This window comes from Gorilla gorilla, chromosome 4 (assembly GCF_029281585.2).
Source record: "Gorilla gorilla gorilla isolate KB3781 chromosome 4, NHGRI_mGorGor1-v2.1_pri, whole genome shotgun sequence".
NCBI lineage: Eukaryota > Metazoa > Chordata > Mammalia > Primates > Hominidae > Gorilla > Gorilla gorilla.
Window position 1 is genome coordinate 43,138,834 of NC_073228.2, and position 18,551 is coordinate 43,157,384.

At 49.3% G+C, this 18,551-nt stretch overlaps 1 protein-coding gene across 2 annotated transcripts; it reads left to right on the forward strand.

The window, feature by feature from the left end:
• The first annotated feature begins 1,364 nt into the window (after window positions 1-1,364).
• On the forward strand, window positions 1,365-17,612 carry SNF8 (SNF8 subunit of ESCRT-II). Of its 2 annotated transcripts, XM_031010730.3 has the most exons (8): window positions 1,365-1,526; window positions 2,233-2,283; window positions 7,311-7,449; window positions 10,834-10,938; window positions 11,714-11,786; window positions 14,615-14,756; window positions 16,248-16,322; window positions 17,364-17,612. In XM_031010730.3, the coding sequence occupies exons 1-8, from the start codon at window positions 1,473-1,475 to the stop codon at window positions 17,499-17,501; spliced, it is 777 nt and encodes a 258-aa protein (XP_030866590.1). In that variant the 5' UTR covers window positions 1,365-1,472; the 3' UTR covers window positions 17,502-17,612. The 2 variants fall into 2 exon arrangements, with proteins under 2 accessions (XP_030866590.1, XP_055243686.1); XM_055387711.2 differs by lacking the exons at window positions 1,365-1,526; window positions 2,233-2,283; window positions 7,311-7,449 and having other exon boundaries at window positions 10,834-11,103.
• Window positions 17,613-18,551: the final 939 nt, after the last annotated feature.

An 18,551-nucleotide genomic window follows, 5' to 3' on the forward strand; every position in this document is an offset into this window, starting at 1 on the left:
CAGCGCCCAAACATGGAAGCAACTGCAGGTTTTTGGCCATGGCCAGTGAAACTAAGGGGTTTCCATGTGGAGAAGCCTAACTACCACCTCCTGGTTCGCTTAAGGAACCTGGGTCTTTTTCGTTTTTTTCTTTTTTTTTTTTGAGATGGAGTCACACTCTGTCACCGAGGTTGGAGTGCATTGGCAAGATCTCTGCTCACTGCAACCTCTGCCTCCCAGGTTCAAGGAATTCTCTGCTACAGCCTCCCGAGCAGTTTAGGATTACAGGCACCAGCCACCACGCCCGGCTAATTTTTTGTATTTTTAGTAGAGACGGAGTTTCACCATCTTGGCCGGGTTGGTCTTGAACTCCTGACCTCGTGATCCACCCGCCTCGGCCTCCCAAAGTACTGGGATTACAGGTGTGAGCTACCGCGCCCGGCTACAGATGACTGATTTTATCTCAAACAATGAATAACAATCATAAATGATATTTATTTGCGTGCCAGGCATTGCACTATATAATTTACTACTTTTTTTTTTTTGAGATGGAGTCTCGCTCTTGTTGCCCATGCTGGAGTGCAATGGCGCGATCCTGGTTAACTGCAACCTCCGCCTCCTGGGTTCAAGCGATTCTTCTGCTTCAGCCTCCCGAGTACCTGGGATTACAGATGCGCACCACCACGCCCTGCTAATTTTTTTGTATTTTTAGTAGAGACGGGGTTTCGCCTTGTTGACCAGGCTGGTCTCGAACTCCTAACTTCAGGTGATCCGCCCGCCTCAGCCTCCCGAAGTGCTGGGATTACAGGCTTGAGCCACCGCGTCAGGCCATGAGTAGGTATTATTCTATTTCACTACAGCGGATAGTGAAACATAAAGACATTAAAATAATTTGTCTTAAGTTCCTGGACCATATGTAGTGGAACTGAGCTTTGTAGCCAGGCAATCTGTCTTCAGAGTTCAACTTAACTTCAAGGCGCTTGGTAGTCAGAATCCTTTGTATGTGATTCCAACAGGTTAACTCCATTAGGGCAGAGGGCTGTTTTATGCTCAATATGGAACCCTGGATGGCCAACACAGCGTGTGGCACGTAGGAGGTGGTCCAGGGGCATTTGATGACCTCCAGGCAGCGGAGGGGCAGTCGAGGAAGACCAGGGCCCCAGGCGCCTACGTGGGCGGAATGCACAAGGTTGGCCTTGGCTGCCGGGGCTCCATGTCCCAGCACTAGCCAAGGAGGGCCTCAGCCGCGCTTGAATACTCGTGCTTTCCTCGCCGCGAGGCTTTGCGAATCTTGGCCACTAGCTAAAGGCGGGGTCGCCGGGCCGGTATGAACTGGAGACACTCAGCCTCGCGGCAGGAAATGCGACCCGTGGCTTCCGGCGCGTGCAGATGACGCGCGGCTCGGGCTTCCGCCTTGGGGAGCCGGCGGCGGAGTCCGGGACGTGGAGACCCGGGGTCCCGGCAGCTGGGCGGCCCGCGGGCCCAGGGTGGGGATGCACCGCCGCGGGGTGGGAGCTGGCGCCATCGCCAAGAAGAAACTTGCAGAGGTGAGCAGGAAGAAGGCCGACCCACAACCTGCCCCTGACCCGTGCGAGACTGAATTGTCCCGGAGCAGTGTCCTACCCGTTAATCACCTCCCAACAGAATCTGAGACTGGCTTCTCGGCCCTGGGACACAGAATTTCTCCAGCTTCCGGTGGATTGGCAGCGTTCCCAGATGCCCAGCCCTTTCTCCCACTTACCCAAGTTTAACTACAAATGGGATTCTACTCACAAACCTACAGTCGTCGATTCTACTCCTTCACCCTATCCTTCTCCCTAAGAAAACAATTTAAGAGAGACCCTCCTCTTTTCATCCCAAAGCTGTGGCAGCACAAATGGGGGACCCCAGCGCCCACTCTGTGTTTTTTTGTTTTGTTTTGTTTTTTGAGACAGAGTCTTGCTCTGTCTCCCAGGTTGGAGTGCAGTGGCGCGATCTCGGCTCACTGCAACCTCCACCTCCAGGGTTCACGCCATTCTCCTGCCTCAGCCTCCTGAGTAGCTGGGACTACAGGCGCCCACCACCACGCCCGGCTATTTTTTTGTATTTTTAGTAGAGACGGGGTTTCACTGTGTTAGCCAGGATGGCTCGATCTCCTGACCTCGTGATCCGCCCGCCTCGGCCTCCCAAAGTGCTGGGATTACAGGCGTGAGCCACTGCGCCTGGCCTCCAGCGCCCACTCTCTTAACTTATGCTGGTCTCTTTGTCTGACAGGCCAAGTATAAGGAGCGAGGGACGGTCTTGGCTGAGGACCAGCTAGCCCAGGTAAGTCGGTTGGGGGGCCCCAGGCAGGGAGGGAGACCTAACCAGGGCTGGCCAAGACACCTTGGATACGAACTTGATTGTGTAGATTGAACTAGAAATAGGGTGTTTGGCAAATTTTGATTTCTGAGCCGCTGAGATCTTTTAGGTGACTTGCTAATAACAATAATGGCTAACATCTTTGAGTGATTACATGCTTGTAACGTCCCAGGCATTTGTCTATTTTCTTTACATAGACTGTCTTGTTCAGTCCTCATTACAGTCCCATAAGGAAGGAACCCTATTATTCTGAGGTGTTTGTTTGTTTGTTTGTTTTTTGAGGGAGTCTTGCTCTGTTGCCCAGACTGGAGTACAGCGGCACGATCTCGGCTCACTGCAGCCTCCGTTTCCTGGGTTCAAGTGATTCTCCAACCTCAGCCTCCCGAGTAGCTAGAACTACAGACATGCGCCACCACGCCTGGGTAATTTTTGTATTTTTAGTAGAGACGGGGTTTCTCCATGTTGGTCAGACTGGTCTCAAATTCTTGAGCTCGTGATCCGCCCACCTTGGCTTCCCAAAGTGCTGGAATTAAAGGCGTGAGCCACTGTGCCGGGCCCTAATTTTTGTATTTTTTTTGTAGAGGCAGGGTTTCGCCATATTGGCCAGGCTGGTCTCAAACTCCTGGCCTCAGGTGATCCACCCGCCTCGGCCTCCCAGAGTGCTGGGACTACAGGTGTGAGCCACCGCGCCTGGCCGTATTCTGAGTTTAAAATTGAGAGCCGGGTGCTGTGGCATATGCCTGTAATCCCAGCACTTTGAGAAGCTGAGGAAGGCTGATCACCTGAGGTCCAGAGTTCGAGACCAGCCTGGCCAACATGGCGAAACCCCGTCTCTACTAAAAATACAAAAATTAGCTGGGCGTGGTGGCGGGCTCCTGTAGTCCCAGCTACTGGGGAGGCTGAGGTAGGAGAGTTGCATGAACCCAGGAGACAGAGGTTGCAGTGAGCCAGGATCATGCCACTGCACTCCACCTTGGGGGACAGAGCAAGACTCCATCTCAAAAAAAAGCAAAAAAAAAAGGCCGGGTGCGGTGGCTAACGCCTGTAATCCCAGCACTTTGGGAGGCCGAGGTGGGCAGAAATTGAGGACACTGGGGTGTTATGTAATATATCCAAGGTTATATGGGTAGTAAGTGGTAGAGCTGTTACTGATTTAGGTCCTCTGGGGATTTTCATTTTAAATACCTCAGAATAAAATGAAAATATTGCCTAACCTGTGGCACCCACACCACCATCATGACATCTAGGCATATACCAGGACAGTGTGTGAGTGATGGGGGGTGCAGCTCCTGTGCACTTTTCTTTTCCAGCCCTTCCCTTCTCTGTACGTGCTCCGAGTTTACCCAGTGATTGTGATTGGGGAAGAAGTGGAGGAAGCCGTTAAGCAGGAAAATGGGGCTGTGAGCTGAGGAAAAATAGTAAACCCAGGCTGTGCTCTTCAAAAGCTCCCACTCACAGGGGAGATGGCATGCAGGAATCAACTGAAAATGGTGATTAAAAAATGTGGAGGTTTCTTTTTTTTTTTTTTTTTTTTTTGAGACCAAGTTTCGCTCTTGTTGCCCAGGCTGGAGTGCAGTGGCGTGATCTTGGCTCACTGCAACCTCCGCCTAAGAATGTGGAGGTTTTTTTTTTTTTTTCTTAATTTTTTTTATTTTTTATTTATTTATTTTATTTTTTATTTTTTATTTATTTTTATTTTTTTATTTTATTTTTTATTGATCATTCTTGGGTGTTTCTTGCAGAGGGGGATTTGGCAGGGTCACAGGACAATAGTGGAGGGAAGGTCAGCAGATAAACAAGTGAACAAAGTTCTCTGGTTTTCCTAGGCAGAGGACCTTGCGGCCTTCCGCAGTGTTTGTGTCCCTGGGTACTTGAGATTAGGGAGTGGTAATGACTCTTAACGAGCATGCTGCCTTCAAGCATCTGGTTAACAAAGCACATCTTGCACCGCCCTTAATCCATTCAACCCTGAGTGGATACAGCACATGTTTCAGAGAGCACAGGGTTGGGGGTAAGGTCACAGATCAACAGGATCCTAAGGCAGAAGAATTTTTCTTAGTACAGAACAAAATGAAGTCTCCCATGTCTACCTCTTTTTACACAGACAGGGCAACCATCCGATTTCCCAATCTTTTCCCCACCTTTCTCCCCTTTCTATTCCACAAAACCGCCATTGTCATCATGGCCCGTTCTCAATGAGCTGTTGGGTACACCTCCCAGACGGGGTGGTGGCCGGGCAGAGGGGCTCCTCACTTCCCAGTAGGGGCGGCCGGGCAGAGGCGCCCCTCACCTCGCGGACGGGGCGGCTGGCCGGGCGGGGGGCTGACCCCCCCCACCTCCCTCCTGGACGGGGTGGCTGGCCGGGCGGGGGGCTGACCCCCCCCCACCTCTGTCCCAGACGGGGCGGCTGGCCGGGCAGAGGGGCACCTCACTTCCCAGTAGGGGTGGCCGGGCAGAGGCGCCCCTCACCTCCCGGACGGGGCGGCTGACCAGGCGGGGGGGTAACCCCCCCACCTCCCTCCCGGATGGGGTGGCTGGCCGGGCGGGGTGCCGACCCCCTCACCTCCCTCCCGGACGGGGCGGCTGGCCGGGCGGGGGGCTGACCCCCCCACCTCCCTCCCGGACGGGGCGGCTGGCCGGGCGGGGGGCTGACCCCCCCACCTCCCTCCCGGACGGGGCGGCTAGCCGGGCGGGGGGCTGACCCCCCCCACCTCCCTCCCAGACGGGGCGGCTGGCCGGGCAGAGCGGCTCCTCACTTCCCAGTAGGGGCGGCCGGGCAGAGGCGCCCCTCACCTCCCGGACGGGGCGGCTGGCCGGGCGGGGGGCTGACCCCCCCACCTCCCTCCCGGACGGGGCGGCTGGCCGGGCGGGGGGCTGACCCCCCCACCTCCCTCCCGGACGGGGCGGCTGGCCGGGCGGGGGGCTGATCCCCCCACCTCCCTCCCGGACGAGGTGGCTGCTGGGCGGAGACGCTCCTCACTTCCCAGACGGGGTGGCTGCTGGGCGGAGGGGCTCCTCACTTCTCAGACGGGGCGGCTGCCGGGTGGAGGGGCTGCTCACTTCTCAGACGGGGCGGCCGGGCAGAGACGCTCCACACATCCCGGACGGGTTGGCAGGGCAGAGGTGCTCCCCACATCTCAGACGATGGGCGGCCGGGCAGAGACGCTCCTCACTTCCCAGATGTGATGGCGGCCGGGAAGAGGCACTCCTCACTTCCTAGATGGGATGGCGGCCGGGCAGAGACGCTCCTCACTTTCCAGACTGGGCAGCCAGGCAGAGGGGCTCCTCACATCCCAGACGATGGGCGGCCAGGCGGAGACGCTCCTCGCTTCCCAGACGGGGGGGCGGCCGGGCAGAGGCTGCAATCTCGGCTCTTTGGGAGGCCAAGGCAGGCGGCTGGGAGGTGGTTGTAGCGAGCCGAGATCACGCCACTGCACTCCAGCCTGGGCGCCATTGAGCACTGAGTTAACGAGACTCCGTCTGCAATCCCGGCACCTCGGAAGGCCGAGGCTGGCGGATCACTCGCGGTTAGGAGCTGGAGACCAGCCCGGCCGACACAGCAAAACCCCGTCTCCACCAAAAAAATACGAAAACCAGTCAGGCGTGGCGGCGCGCGCCTGCAATCGCAGGCACTGGGTAGGCTGAGGCAGGAGAATCAGGCAGGGAGGTTGCAGTGAGCCGAGATGGCAGCAGTAGCGTCCAGCTTCGGCTGGGCATCAGAGGGAGACCGTGGAAAGAGAGGGAGAGGGAGACCGTGGGGAGACGGAGAGGGAGAGGGAGAGGGAGAGGCGAATGTGGAGGTTTCTAACAGTTTTATGTGAGAAATAAATATTGGGCTAGGAGTGCTTATTTTTGGTGGGATAGAAGATGGTCCTTGTTAATTAGGAAAAGAGAAGGGGTAATACAAAGTCAGAAAATCCCCAAGTCTTTTGTGTTTAACATGAAATGCAATCTGGCAAATTACAGTCCCAGAGCAGTTCTTTATCTGGAGTTGATCCCCAGGGAGGTTCATGACTCAAAAGTTTTTTGTTTGTTTTTTAAATTTATATTGGTTGATTGATTGATTGGCCCTGTGTGGTGGCTCACATCTGTAATCCCAGCACTTTGGGAGGCTGAGACAGATGGACTGTTTGAGGTCAGGAATTCGAGACCAGCCTGGCCCACATGATGAAACCCTGTCTCCACTAAAAATACAAAAATTAGCCAGGTGTGGTGGTGCGTGCTTGTCGTCCCAACTAGTCGGGAGGCTGAGGCAAGGGAATCACTTGAACTGGGAGGCGAAGGTTGCAGTGAGCTGAGATTGTGCCACTGCACTCCAGCCTGGGCGACAAAGCAAGATTCTGTCTCAAAAAAATTAAAAAAAAAAATATTGATTTATTGAGACAGTCTTGCTATGTTGCCCCAGCTAATCTTGAGCTCCTGGGCTCAAGTGATCCGTTGTGGGATTACAGGTGTGAGCCACCATTCCTGGCCAGACTCAAAGGTTATAAACAGATTCATGTGACGCTTCATTTTTTCCCGTCCAGCCTTTCTGTCGGCGGCGGGGGTAAAGATTTTCTAATGGGTGAACACTGCATTCCCTCATTTCTAAGATACGATGAATTATTAGGTACATCTTCAAATTAATAAGTTTTTCTGGGAAAAAGAAAAGGAATACCACATTATATATACACCTTTTTCTTTTTTTGTGCATATATTTGGTTGTATATATGTGCACCTTGATTATTAAATGCATGCTGATTTTAGAAGAGGAATACATGAAAAATTGTATATTTTGGAAGTGAGAAAACAGTACAGCATCCCATTTCTGCTGACAACAGAACTGTGAAGGAGAGGCAGGGATAAAAAGAGAGATGGTAAACAGCATAATGGTAGGCTGAGGGAGACTGGTTATTTCAGCCTTTGCCCTGCCACAGGGCTGGGGACCTGTTTTTGGCATCTGATTATCATTTGGTTGGGCTGCCCTTCACCACTCCCTGTCCATCCAACAGATGTCAAAGCAGTTGGACATGTTCAAGACCAACCTGGAGGAATTTGCCAGCAAACACAAGCAGGAGATCCGGAAGAATCCTGAGTTCCGTGTGCAGTTCCAGGACATGTGTGCAACCATTGGCGTGGATCCGCTGGCCTGTAAGAAGTTGTCTGTAGGGGTCCAGCGTTCTTATAGAGTACCTGAGGAACAGAAGCTCACATAGTTGTTGTTACCACTGTTGGGGCATCCGCTAGAAAGGCCTGCAGGAAGACCCAGAGGGTGTTGTCTTTTTGAGACGGAGTTTTGCTCTGTCGCCCAGGCTGGAGTGCAGTGGCACAATCTTGGCTCGCTGCAAGCTCTGCCTCCCGGGTTCACGCCATTCTCCTGCCTCAGCCTCCCGAGTAGCTGGGAATACAGGCGCCCGCGACCACGCCCAGCTAATTTTTTGTGTTTTTAGTAGAGATGGGGTTTCACCATGTTAGCCAGGATGGTCTTGATATCCTGACCTTGTGATCCGCCCGCCTCGGCCTCCCAAAGTGCTGGGATTACCTGCGTGAGCCACTGCGCCTGGCCAAGGGTGTCGTCTTTAGGGAGTACCTAGCAGGATGGCTAGTTCCCAGTCTGATATGGAAGATAGACCGACTATAGGCTGAGTAGCCAGTGTCTGTGATCATTCCTTGAACGATCTACAGTAGAATTTTTTATGGCATTTTCCCTCTTTATTAAAAAATATTTAATTTTGGCCGGGTGCAATGGCTCATGCCTATAATCCCAGCACTTTGCAAGGCCAAGGCAGGCAGATCACTTGAATCCAGGAGTTAAAGATCAGCCTGGGCAACATGGCGAGACTCCATCTCTACAAAAAGTATAAAAATTTGCCAGGTGTGGTGGCATGTGTCTATAGTCCAGCTACTCGGGAGGCTAAGGTGGGAGGATTGCTTGAGACTGGGAAGTTGAGGCTGCAGTGAGACCTTGTTTAAAAAAAAAAATTTTTTTTTTTTTTTTTTTTGAGACAGTCTTGCTCTGTCACCCACGCTGGAGTGCAGTGGTGCCATCTTGGCTCACTGCAACCTCTGCCTCCCAGGTTGAAGCAATTCTTGTGTTTCAGCCTCCCAAGTAGCTGGGATTACAGGCCTGCACCACCAAATCTGGCTAATTTTTGTATTTTTTGTAGAGAGGAGGTTTCACCATGTTGCCCAGTTTGGTCTTCAACTCTTGGGATCAAGTGATCGGCCTTTCTTGGCCTTCCAAAGTGCTGGGATTACAGGTGTGAGCCACTGCACTGAGCCCTTCCTCATACTTACAAACTTTAAAAAAATTATTCGCCGGGCGCGGTGGCTCACGCCTGTAATCCCAGCACTTTGTGAGGCTGAGGCGGGCAGATCATAAGGTCAGGAGATGAGGCCATCCTGGCTAACACGGTGAAACCCTGTCTCTACCAAAAATACAAAAAATTAGCCAGGTATGGTGGCACATGCCTGTAATCCCAGCTACTCGGGAGGCTGAAGCAGGAAAATCACTTGAACCCGGGAGGTGAAGGTTGCAGTGAGCCAAGGTCGCGCCCCTGCACTCCAGCCCAGGCAACAGAGCGAGACTCCATCCCCCCCAAAAAAAAAAAAAAAAAAGAAATTACTAATTTATTATTTTTTAGTGTTGAGGTTTCTGTCACCTAGGCTGGAGTGCATTGGTGCAATCAGCCCACTGCAGCCTTCAACTCCAGGGCTCAAGTTACTTTCCTGCCTCAACCTCCCGAGTGGAGCTGGGACTAGAGGCGTGAGTCACCGTGCCTGGCCCCAGTGTTTTTTTTGTTTTTTTTTTTTTTTGAGACAGAGTCTCGCTCTGTTGCCCATGCTGGAGTACTGTGGCATGACACTCTTGGCTCACTGCAACCTCCTTCTTCTGGGTTCAAGTGATTCTCCTGCCTCAGCCTCCTGAGTAGCTAGCTGGGACTATAGGCATGTGCCACCATGCCCAGCTAATTTTTTGTATGATTAGTAGAGACAGGGTTTCAGCATGTTAGCCAGGATGGTCTTGATCTCCTGACCTCGTGATCTGCCCTGCCCCTCTCAACCTCCCAAAGTGCTGGGATTACAGGCGTGAGCCACTGCTCCTGGTCTGGCCCCAACTTTGTAAACATATATGGGATTATAATATAATTACTACTGCTCTACAACCTACATTTTTGTTTTCTTTTTTTTTTTTTTTTGAGATGGAGTTTTGCTCTTGATTCCCAGGCTGGAGTGCAGTGATCTTGGGTCACTGCAACCTTCGCCACCCAGGTTCAAGCGATTCTCCTGCCTCAGCCTCCCAAGTAGCTGGGATTACAGGTGCCCACCACCATGCCTGGCTAATTTTGTATTTTTAGTAGAGACGGGGTGTCTCCATGTTGGTCAGGCTGGTCTCGAACTCCTGACCTCAGGTGATCCGCCTGCCTCTGCCCCCAACCTGCATTTTTCACTGAATAGAATATTGTTGTCAGTGGATTGTTTATTTATTTATTTTTTATTTCTACACTCCTGGTAACTCACAGAACATTCAGTGGATTTTTGAATGCTGAGTCTGCATATTCTTTCTCTTAGTCTTGTCTAGACCATATTTCCCATTATATTTCACTGTATGCTTTGTGAATGGAAACTCGTTTTTTCAGTATCCTGAGCCAGAATTAGCCAAATAGAAATGACTTTTGTTTTATTTTTTAAATTTTTATTTATTTATTTTATTTTTATTTTTTTTTTGAAACGGAGTCTCACTCTGTTGCCAGGCTGGAGTGCAGTGGCGTAATCCCGGCTCACTGCAACCTCTGCCTCCCGGGTTCAAGCGATTCTCTTGCCTCAGTCTCCCGAGTAGCTGAGATTACAGGCATGCGCCACCACGCCCAGCTAATTTTTGTATTTTTAGTAGAGACGGGGTTTCACCGTATTGGCCAGGATGGTCTCGATCTCTTGACCTTGTGATCCACCAGCTTTGGCTTCCCAACGTGCTGGAATTACAGGCGTGACCCACTGTCCCCGGCTGTATTTTTTTTTTTTTTTTTTTGAGAGAGAGTTGTGCTCTTGTTGCCCAGGCTGGAGTATGGTGGCGCGATCTTGGCTCACTGCAACTTCTGCCTCCTGGGTTCCAGCAATTCTCCTGCCTCAGCCTCCCAGGTAGCTGGGATTACAGGCACACGCCACCACTCCTGGCTAAATTTTTTTTATTATTAGTAGAGATGGGGTTTTGCCATGTTGGCCAGGCTGGTCTTGAACTCTTGGTCTCAAGCGATCCACCCAGCTCGGTGTCCCAAAGTGTTGGAATTACAGGCGTGAGCCACTGCGTCCGGCCAGAAATGACTTTTAGATTGCCTGCCCTCTGGAACCGTCTGACCCTGTTCTTCAGCAGGAGTTACCGTGAGTCCGATTGTTTCCTGAGTAGCAGATGGAGCAGAAGAACTTCATGCCATGCAGGGAAGACTTCCCATATGATAGATGTTTTAATGCAGGTTTGAAAGAAAAGAAGGGATGTAAATTAATCAATAACCGAGATTTTGTTTTTCTGTCTTGTAGCTGGAAAAGGATTTTGGTCTGAGATGCTGGGCGTGGGGGACTTCTATTACGAACTAGGTGTCCAAATTATCGAAGTGTGCCTGGCGCTGAAGCATCGGAATGGAGGTGAGGGTGGCTAGGTCCTGTGAACTGGACTCTGGACTTCTCTGAGAGGGAGAAAACCGTAAAAGATTATCGTTTCCATCCTGCAGTCTACAGGCCTCTAAGGACTTGAGAGACATCTTAGCTGTTTCATGCAGTTGAATCCATGGCAAGTCTCCATGGCCAAGGGTAAATAGAATTACCTGAACGATTGTCTCTGTTCTCCAAAGATCTTTGGCCAGGAAGGTCTAGTCCCTAGTCACTACAGAAAATAGTAGGGAGGTAGGAAGTAGGCCTTTTCCCCTGATGTCTGATGTATCTGGAGTGATTTTCTCATTAGTAACTATAGTCCTGCACTGTCTCTCCGACGTATGGGAATGTCAACTGAGTCTGTGTTCCCTAAAATGTGACCTTAAAATTTGTCATCTGGTGATGCCATCTTTCTTAGTAAGCACGTTAAATGATGTGGATTGAAGTTACAGAAAGAAAACTTAAAACCATTTACAAATCATCATCAACTATAAATAGACACGGCCTTGATGTCAAGAGGACATTTATAGTTTTTCAAAGCTGATACTGCTTTTGTTTTTAGATTTTCATAGCTCTCTGCTGACAGGCCTAGCAAGGTCTCAGAATCCATTTCTCATATTATGGTCAGTTATTTCATAAGGAGAGTGTTAAAAAAAATTAGGAACTAGAATGTTATTTGCTACTTGTAGGCCACTGGAATTGTAATGACTGTCAACTTATTTAAAGTGGGTAATCTCTTTTTCTGATTTCTGTTCCCTGTCTCCAATAGGTCTGATAACTTTGGAGGAACTACATCAACAGGTGTTGAAGGGAAGGGGCAAGTTCGCCCAGGATGTCAGTCAGTAGGTCTTGTCTTCCAATCCCTTGGAGTACAGAAAGAGGTCTTTAAAATTCAGATGGAACTCTTTTCTCCCTATTCCTCATGTCTAGGCTAGCTTAGAAATCTGTATCATCTCCATATCATACAGGGAAAAAAAAACCAAAAAACGAAACAAACAAAAAATAAGAGATAGGGTCTCACTTTTGCCCAGGCTGGAGTACAGTGGCACGATCACAGCTTACTGCTACCAAGATCATTGCTTACTGCAGCCTCAAACTCTTGGGCTCAAGTAATCCTCCCACCTCAGCCTCCCAAGTAGTTGGGATTATAGGCATGGGCCAGTATGGCTGGCTATTTTTAGAAAACAGAAAATATAGATTTAAAAAAGGAAACAAAAACCATTATTTCTCAATTAAGAGATTACAACTGCTATATATTTTAATGTAGTTCCTTCTAAGCATTTTTTCATGTATTATTTTTTAACAGACTTGGGGCTATATATAGTCTTTTTTTTGTTTGAGAAAGAGTCTTGCTGTCACCCAGGCTGGAGTGCAGTGACCCGATCTTAGCTCACTGCAACCTCTGCCTTCTGGGTTCAAGCAATTCTCGTGCCACAGTCTCCCCAGTAACTGGGATTATAGGTGTGCACCACCATGCCCGGCTAATTTTTTTTTTTTTTTTTTGAGACAGAGTCTCACTCTGTTGCCCAGGCTGGAGTGCAGTGGCGTGATCTCTGCTCACTGCAAGCTCTGCCTCCTGGGTTCACGCCATTCTCCTGCCTCAGCCTCCCGAGTAGCTGGGACTACAGGCGCCCGCCACCACGCCCGGCTAATTTTTTGTATTTTTAGTAGAGACGGGGTTTCACTGTGTTAGCCAGGATGGTCTCGATCTCCTGACCTCGTGATCCACCCGCCTCAGCCTCCCAAAGTGCTGGGATTACAGGTGTGAGCCACCGCGCCTGGCCGCTTGGCTAATTTTTGTATTTTTAGTAGTGATGGGGTTTCACCTTGTTGGCCAGGCTGGTTTTGAACTCCTGGCCTCAAGTGATCTGCCCGCCTCAGCTTCCCAAAGTGCTGGGATTACAGGTGTGAGACACCACGGCTGGCCAGGGCTGTGTATAGTCTTGAGATTATTTGAGGCCAAGGAGACTAGTGTAGGTGCCTAGAAAGGCTGGGGAAGGAGGTGGTAGTGAGATGATGGAATATAAATTGATCTAGTTCTCCAGCCTCTATGTGCGAGTCCAGTTTGAGAAAAGATAAAAGGCTGTTTTTGATGTAACTTCCAAAGAGTCAGCCTACTATGAGATCTTGAAGACCTAGAATATTCAAAGAAAAGTAACGAGGCTGGGTGCAATAGCTTACACCTGTAATCCTAGCCCTTTGGGAGGCTGAGGTGGGAGGATTGCTTGAGGACAGGAGTTCGAGACCAGTCTGGGCAGTGTAGTGAGACCTTGTCTCTACAAAAAATAAAATTAGTTGGGTGTTGAGGCATGCACTCATTGTTCTAGGCTGCAGTGAGCTATGATTGCACCACTGCACTCCAGCCTGGGACACAGAGCAAGACGTCATCTCTACTTTTTTTTTTGTTTTTTGAAATGGACTCTTGCTCTGTTGTCCAGGCTGGAGCGCAGTGGTACAATCTCGGCTCACTGCAACCTCCGCCTCCTGGGTTCAAATGATTCTTCTGCCTCAGCCTCCTGAGTAGCTGGGATTACAGGTACCTGCCACTGGCGCCCTGCTAGTTCTTGTATTTTTAGTGGAGATGGGGTTTCACCATGTTGGCTAGGCTGGTCTCGAACTCTCGGCCTCCCAAAATGCTGGGATTACAGGCGTGAGCCACCGCGCCCAGCCAAGACCTCATCTCTTAAAAGAAAAAAAAAGGAAAGTGATAACAAAAGATTACTAGCCATACTCATTGCAGATTTCATGAAGAGAGGGTGAGCATTTGAAGCATTTCAGTTTGCTATTCTTGGGGGTTGGAGAATGCATTCCAATCTACCTAAAAGTGCCCTTTCCCTGGCTGTTTGGGTGATAACATTTTTTGAGCTTTGGCAGAGGTTTTAAACTCTGTATGTGGGCTGGATATGTGATCTACACACTGTTTTGTAGGTTTTCTTTTTCTCTGATTTCAATTAGAATCAGAAAACTTGGCAGTATTGGGTTTGAATTGCCACTTGGCAATAATAACCAGCTGGGTTGCCCCCTTTAAAATAGATAAGCATTCTGTAGTTGGCCACAGGTGACACTACCCCCATTGCCTCTTCAGCTCACTCATTCACATTTCCTGATGGGCGTCTGCAGGTGTATCTTTGACCTCTGTCTGGATGTTGGAGTGAGTGGTTCGCTGAGCAGAGAGCCTGACTCCTGTGTATCTCCCATGATTGTCCAAGCATCACTTATTGCTCCTTGACCCTGTCTTTTTACTGATGTAGTTGAGTGTTGTGCAGCCTTTTATTATTTTAGAGGCAGGGTCTCGCTCTGTCACCCAGGCTGGAGTACAGTGGTGCACAATCACAGCTCACTGCAGCCTTGAACTCCTGGGCTCAAGTGATCCTCCTGTCTCAGCCTCCCAAGGATTATAGGCGATTGCCACCATGCCCTGCTAATTTTTTATTTTTAGTAAAGACAAGGTCTTGCTGTGTTGCCCAGGCTGGTCTCTAACCCCTGGGCTCAAGCAGTCTTCTCAATGTGGACATCCCAAAAGTGTTGGGATTATGGGTATGAGCCATTGCGCCTGGCAGTTGTGCAGTCTTCTAAATTTTCTGTCAGTATCCTGCCCAGGGCAGAGCTGAAACTGTGTTGTTAGGTCTGATTCTGCCAAGGGTCGTTAAGCAGCTCTTCCTTACCTCAGAGATGACCTGATCAGAGCCATCAAGAAACTAAAGGCACTTGGCACTGGCTTCGGCATCATCCCTGTGGGCGGCACTTACCTCATTCAGTCTGTTCCAGCTGAGCTCAATATGGATCACACCGTGGTGCTGCAGCTGGCAGAGGTACTGGTGCACCTTCGAGTGTGTGTGTGTGCAAGGGACAGTCTGTGATGCAAGTCTGGAGCAGTTCTCAGCTCGTGCTCCCCATTATGCAGGTCTTTTGCTGAGACTATCCAGTGGATGAACTACTCAGGCCTGTGCTTGTTCAGCAGACATTTATTGAGCAGCTACAGTGCAAAGCACTGGGCCAGGCTGTGGGGCATATAAAGATGATAAAATTCCTGCTCTCAAGGAGCTTACAGTCTAGTCAGGTAGACAGACATGCAGACAACTAACTAGATTTCTTTGGGTAGCCAGACTCTTTGATGTCTTGAAACTACTTTATGGATTCTTCAAAAACGGATTTTAAAAAATCTTGTTTGCCATGCCCCCATCCCTCATCATGCCTTAAGCATATGCCATCTTCCCCCAAATCCCCATCAGGTATTTAGGATAGATGTGTTCAGTTTTATTATTTTTGAGATGGAGTTTCACTCGTTGCCTAGGCCAGAGTGCAATGGCGTGATCTCAGCTCACTACAATGTCGGCCTCCCGGGTTCAAGTGATTCTCCTGCCTCAGCCTCCCGAGTAGCTGGGATTACAGGTGTGTGCCACCACGCCCAGCTAATTTTGTATTTGTAGTAGAGATAGGGTTTCTCCATGTTGGCCAGGCCTGAGTTTGGTCTCGAACTCCCGACCTCAGGTGATCCACCCACCTTAGCCTCTCAAAGTGCTGGGATTACAGGGGTGAGCCACCGCACCCAGCCCAGTTTCCTTTATAACGTAAAACAGAACTAAATAAGGGAGGGGCTTTTCTGTATTGGAGGATGAGTAGAATGAGGCAGGGCAAGGGCTGAATATTTAAATAATGGAGATTATTAGCAGTTTATGATTATCATCATTTCTTCCCATCAATTAATTGTCCAGAATCTTCCCTTGTCATGCTCTAGAGTGCTTTGCAGAAGTCTAACTCAGTATGTTAGTACAAGGGACCCCACTGTTTTGTTTTTTTGAGATGGAGTCTTGCTCTGTCGCCCAGGCTGGTATGCAGTGGTGCAATCTCTGGCTCACTGCAGCCTCCATCTCCCAGGTTCCAGTGATTCTTCTGCCTCAGCCTCCCAAGTAGCTGGGATTACAGGCGTGTGCCACCATGCCTGGCTAATTTTTGTATTTTTAGTAGAGATGGGGTTTCACCATGTTGGCCAGGCTGGTCTCGAACTCCTGACCTCAGGTGATCCACCCACCTCGGCCTCCCAAAAAGTGCTAGGATTACAGGCATGGGCTGCCGTGCCCGGCCGGGACCCCACTTTTAGGATTGAACCCACCAACCTACCTCTGTCATGCTGAAAGTCACTTCTCTCTCTCCCCGCTGGAACCTTTAAACATTTTCTGTGTTCTCTCATGCTTGACAGCTTTTCCTCCTGTCTGGGTAAGTCTCTTGTTCCTGGGCAGATCCTGGGTTCTAAGGGAAGGTGCACTCTTAACTGATTCAATCCCCATTCCTCCTTCCTTCAGAAGAATGGCTACGTGACTGTCAGTGAGATCAAAGCCAGTCTTAAATGGGAGACCGAGCGAGCGCGGCAAGTGCTGGTATGCAACTTTGGAACAGTCCAGAAAAGACAGGCAGGCCCCAGTTGGGAGGATGTGGGTTCCACAAATGCAGGAACTTCAGCATTGCTTTGCTGGCCTTCTGCCTTGAAGGCTACTGCTGCCATGCTAGAAGGAAGCCCAGCACTTCTCTGAAGATGGCACCAAAAAGGTAGAACTAGGAAGGCAGGTTCCTAACTCTGCGGTGCACACAATACCAGGCTGCCCCTGCTACTTGGGGAACTGACTCTCTCTCTCTTGAACATGCTGAGCCTGGAGTTGCTGGTCAGGAGATTAATGTAGTTTGTACTGGAAGTAACACTGTTAGTACAGTGAATTATTAACTACATTAATTACATATCTGTAATTATCCACTAAGCATTATATTGCATAGTATATATTCTAGCTTTATATATACAAATTTCATCGTACTGAAGAATGAATGATGTGAAGAGGGAGCAATGTAAGAATGTAAAAGAACTCCGGCTTCAGTACCTTTTTTCCTTATCCAAACAATTCAACTGTCTAAACCTTTCATCTGTAAAATGGGCATAACATAATTATTTACCTAATGATACTGGACAGAAACAACCCATTTTGAGCATATTTCCAGCTCTAGGAACTGAGTCTATTCTTGCATAAGTATGGTCAATCATGTTTGCTACCCGGAATAACTTAATTCAAAGGTAGCTAAACAGTGATCTCTGTTTAACAGTTTCTGGGAAAATGGAGGCAGTGATTTGCTGAAGGCCATACAGCAAATATTTCTGTAGCTATGTGTTCTTTCCACTATATCCCACTATGCTAGGCTTTACCCCTCTTCCCCAGCAGCACAAGTTAAATGACTTCATAGAATTTTTCAAATTCAGGCAAAGGCCAAGGCCAAACAGCTCATTTAGTTGGTTGTGTAAAGGTTTGAAGGCACTTAGTAGATTTAGTTTGAAAACCTCACTGAAGCCAAAATTGGTGTGGGGGTTGCTTACCTACCCTTTGTCTGTGGAACCTCCCTGTTCTCAAACTGCTCTTCTTCCCTTTTCCCTCCAGGAACACCTGCTGAAGGAAGGGTTGGCGTGGCTGGACTTACAGGCCCCAGGGGAGGCCCACTACTGGCTGCCAGCTCTCTTCACTGACCTCTACTCCCAGGAGATTACAGCTGAGGAGGCCAGAGAAGCCCTCCCCTGACTGCGTGTGGAAGGGCACACAGCAGCAGGCAGGGAGGAGGAGGAGGTGGCAAATAAACCTGGGCAATTTTGTTTATAAAAAAAATAGAAAAAAAGTTCCAAGTTTTTCTTTCTTCCCTCATTCTTTTATTTTTGAAAAGTGCCTTCACGTTGCATTTTCATTGGAGGAAAACCTCGCTCGTTCAGTAAGCATAATCTGATTAACACAGAGAACGGCAAGCACATATAAAATGATTTTTGTAGGTCATCTGCAAGTTCATGGAAGAGCTGGGCCTAGAATGCGGGTTGTTTCCTGGCCTGTCTAGTCTTTGTAGCTGTGAGACATAGATTACAGCCTATGCTAATTCAAACCTTTTAAATAAAATGTTCTTTATCTCAAACTAGCTGGTCCTAATGGACCAGTAAATAATATTCACTTTCAGTCTCTTCTGGCTTCCTCTGTAGAGGCTCTAGGTTATGACAGAGTTAGCTGTGAGTATGAAGTCAATGTCCAATCGTGGCTTCTATTGGAGGAAAGAGAACAATGGAATCTGAGGGGAATCAAACAATAGTTAGGGAATGTTCTATTTTCTTAAATTCCCTACTAGCTTTCTCACCCTCCTGTAGTGACTGCCAGGTCCCTCTAGCCTCAGTAGTGGGAAAGGGAGTCATTTACTGAACACCTACCCTGTGCCATTTTACATACAGCTCACTTAAATTTCACCAAGTAGGCAGCCTTCAACATCACAGGTGATTCAATCAAAGTAATTTGCCAGGGGCCGCCAGCTTCAGCTGAGCTAAAGCTGGCGCCTAGGCCTATTAACCCGAGCCCATGCCTTCATGTATCACTGCATAGTACAGAATGGCAGCACATACTATGTGTAGACATTTTTCTACACACGTGGTCAGCCAAGAGTAAAAGCCTCTGCATCAGAAAGCAAGAATCTCCTATAGCAAGAAGTGGTGATGAGGGAAGAGGCCAGAGTCGTTTAAGGCTCCCAAAGTCCTTATGGTCTAAAGGCTAAGATCCTAAAAGTGCTAGTTTAGTACTGGGAAATCTGAAAACTCAATG

What these genes read in the sequence shown, in the direction of transcription:
- SNF8 (XM_031010730.3), top strand. Translation starts at nt 1,473, where the DNA reads ATGCACCGCCGCGGGGTGGGAGCTGGCGCCATCGCCAAGAAGAAACTT. An exon ending in GCTGAAGCATCGGAATGGAG is followed by an intron (nt 10,939 to 11,713) that starts GTGAGGGTGGCT and finishes TGTCTCCAATAG; the next exon opens with GTCTGATAACTTTGGAGGAA. An exon ending in TGGTGCTGCAGCTGGCAGAG is followed by an intron (nt 14,757 to 16,247) that starts GTACTGGTGCAC and finishes TCCTTCCTTCAG; the next exon opens with AAGAATGGCTACGTGACTGT.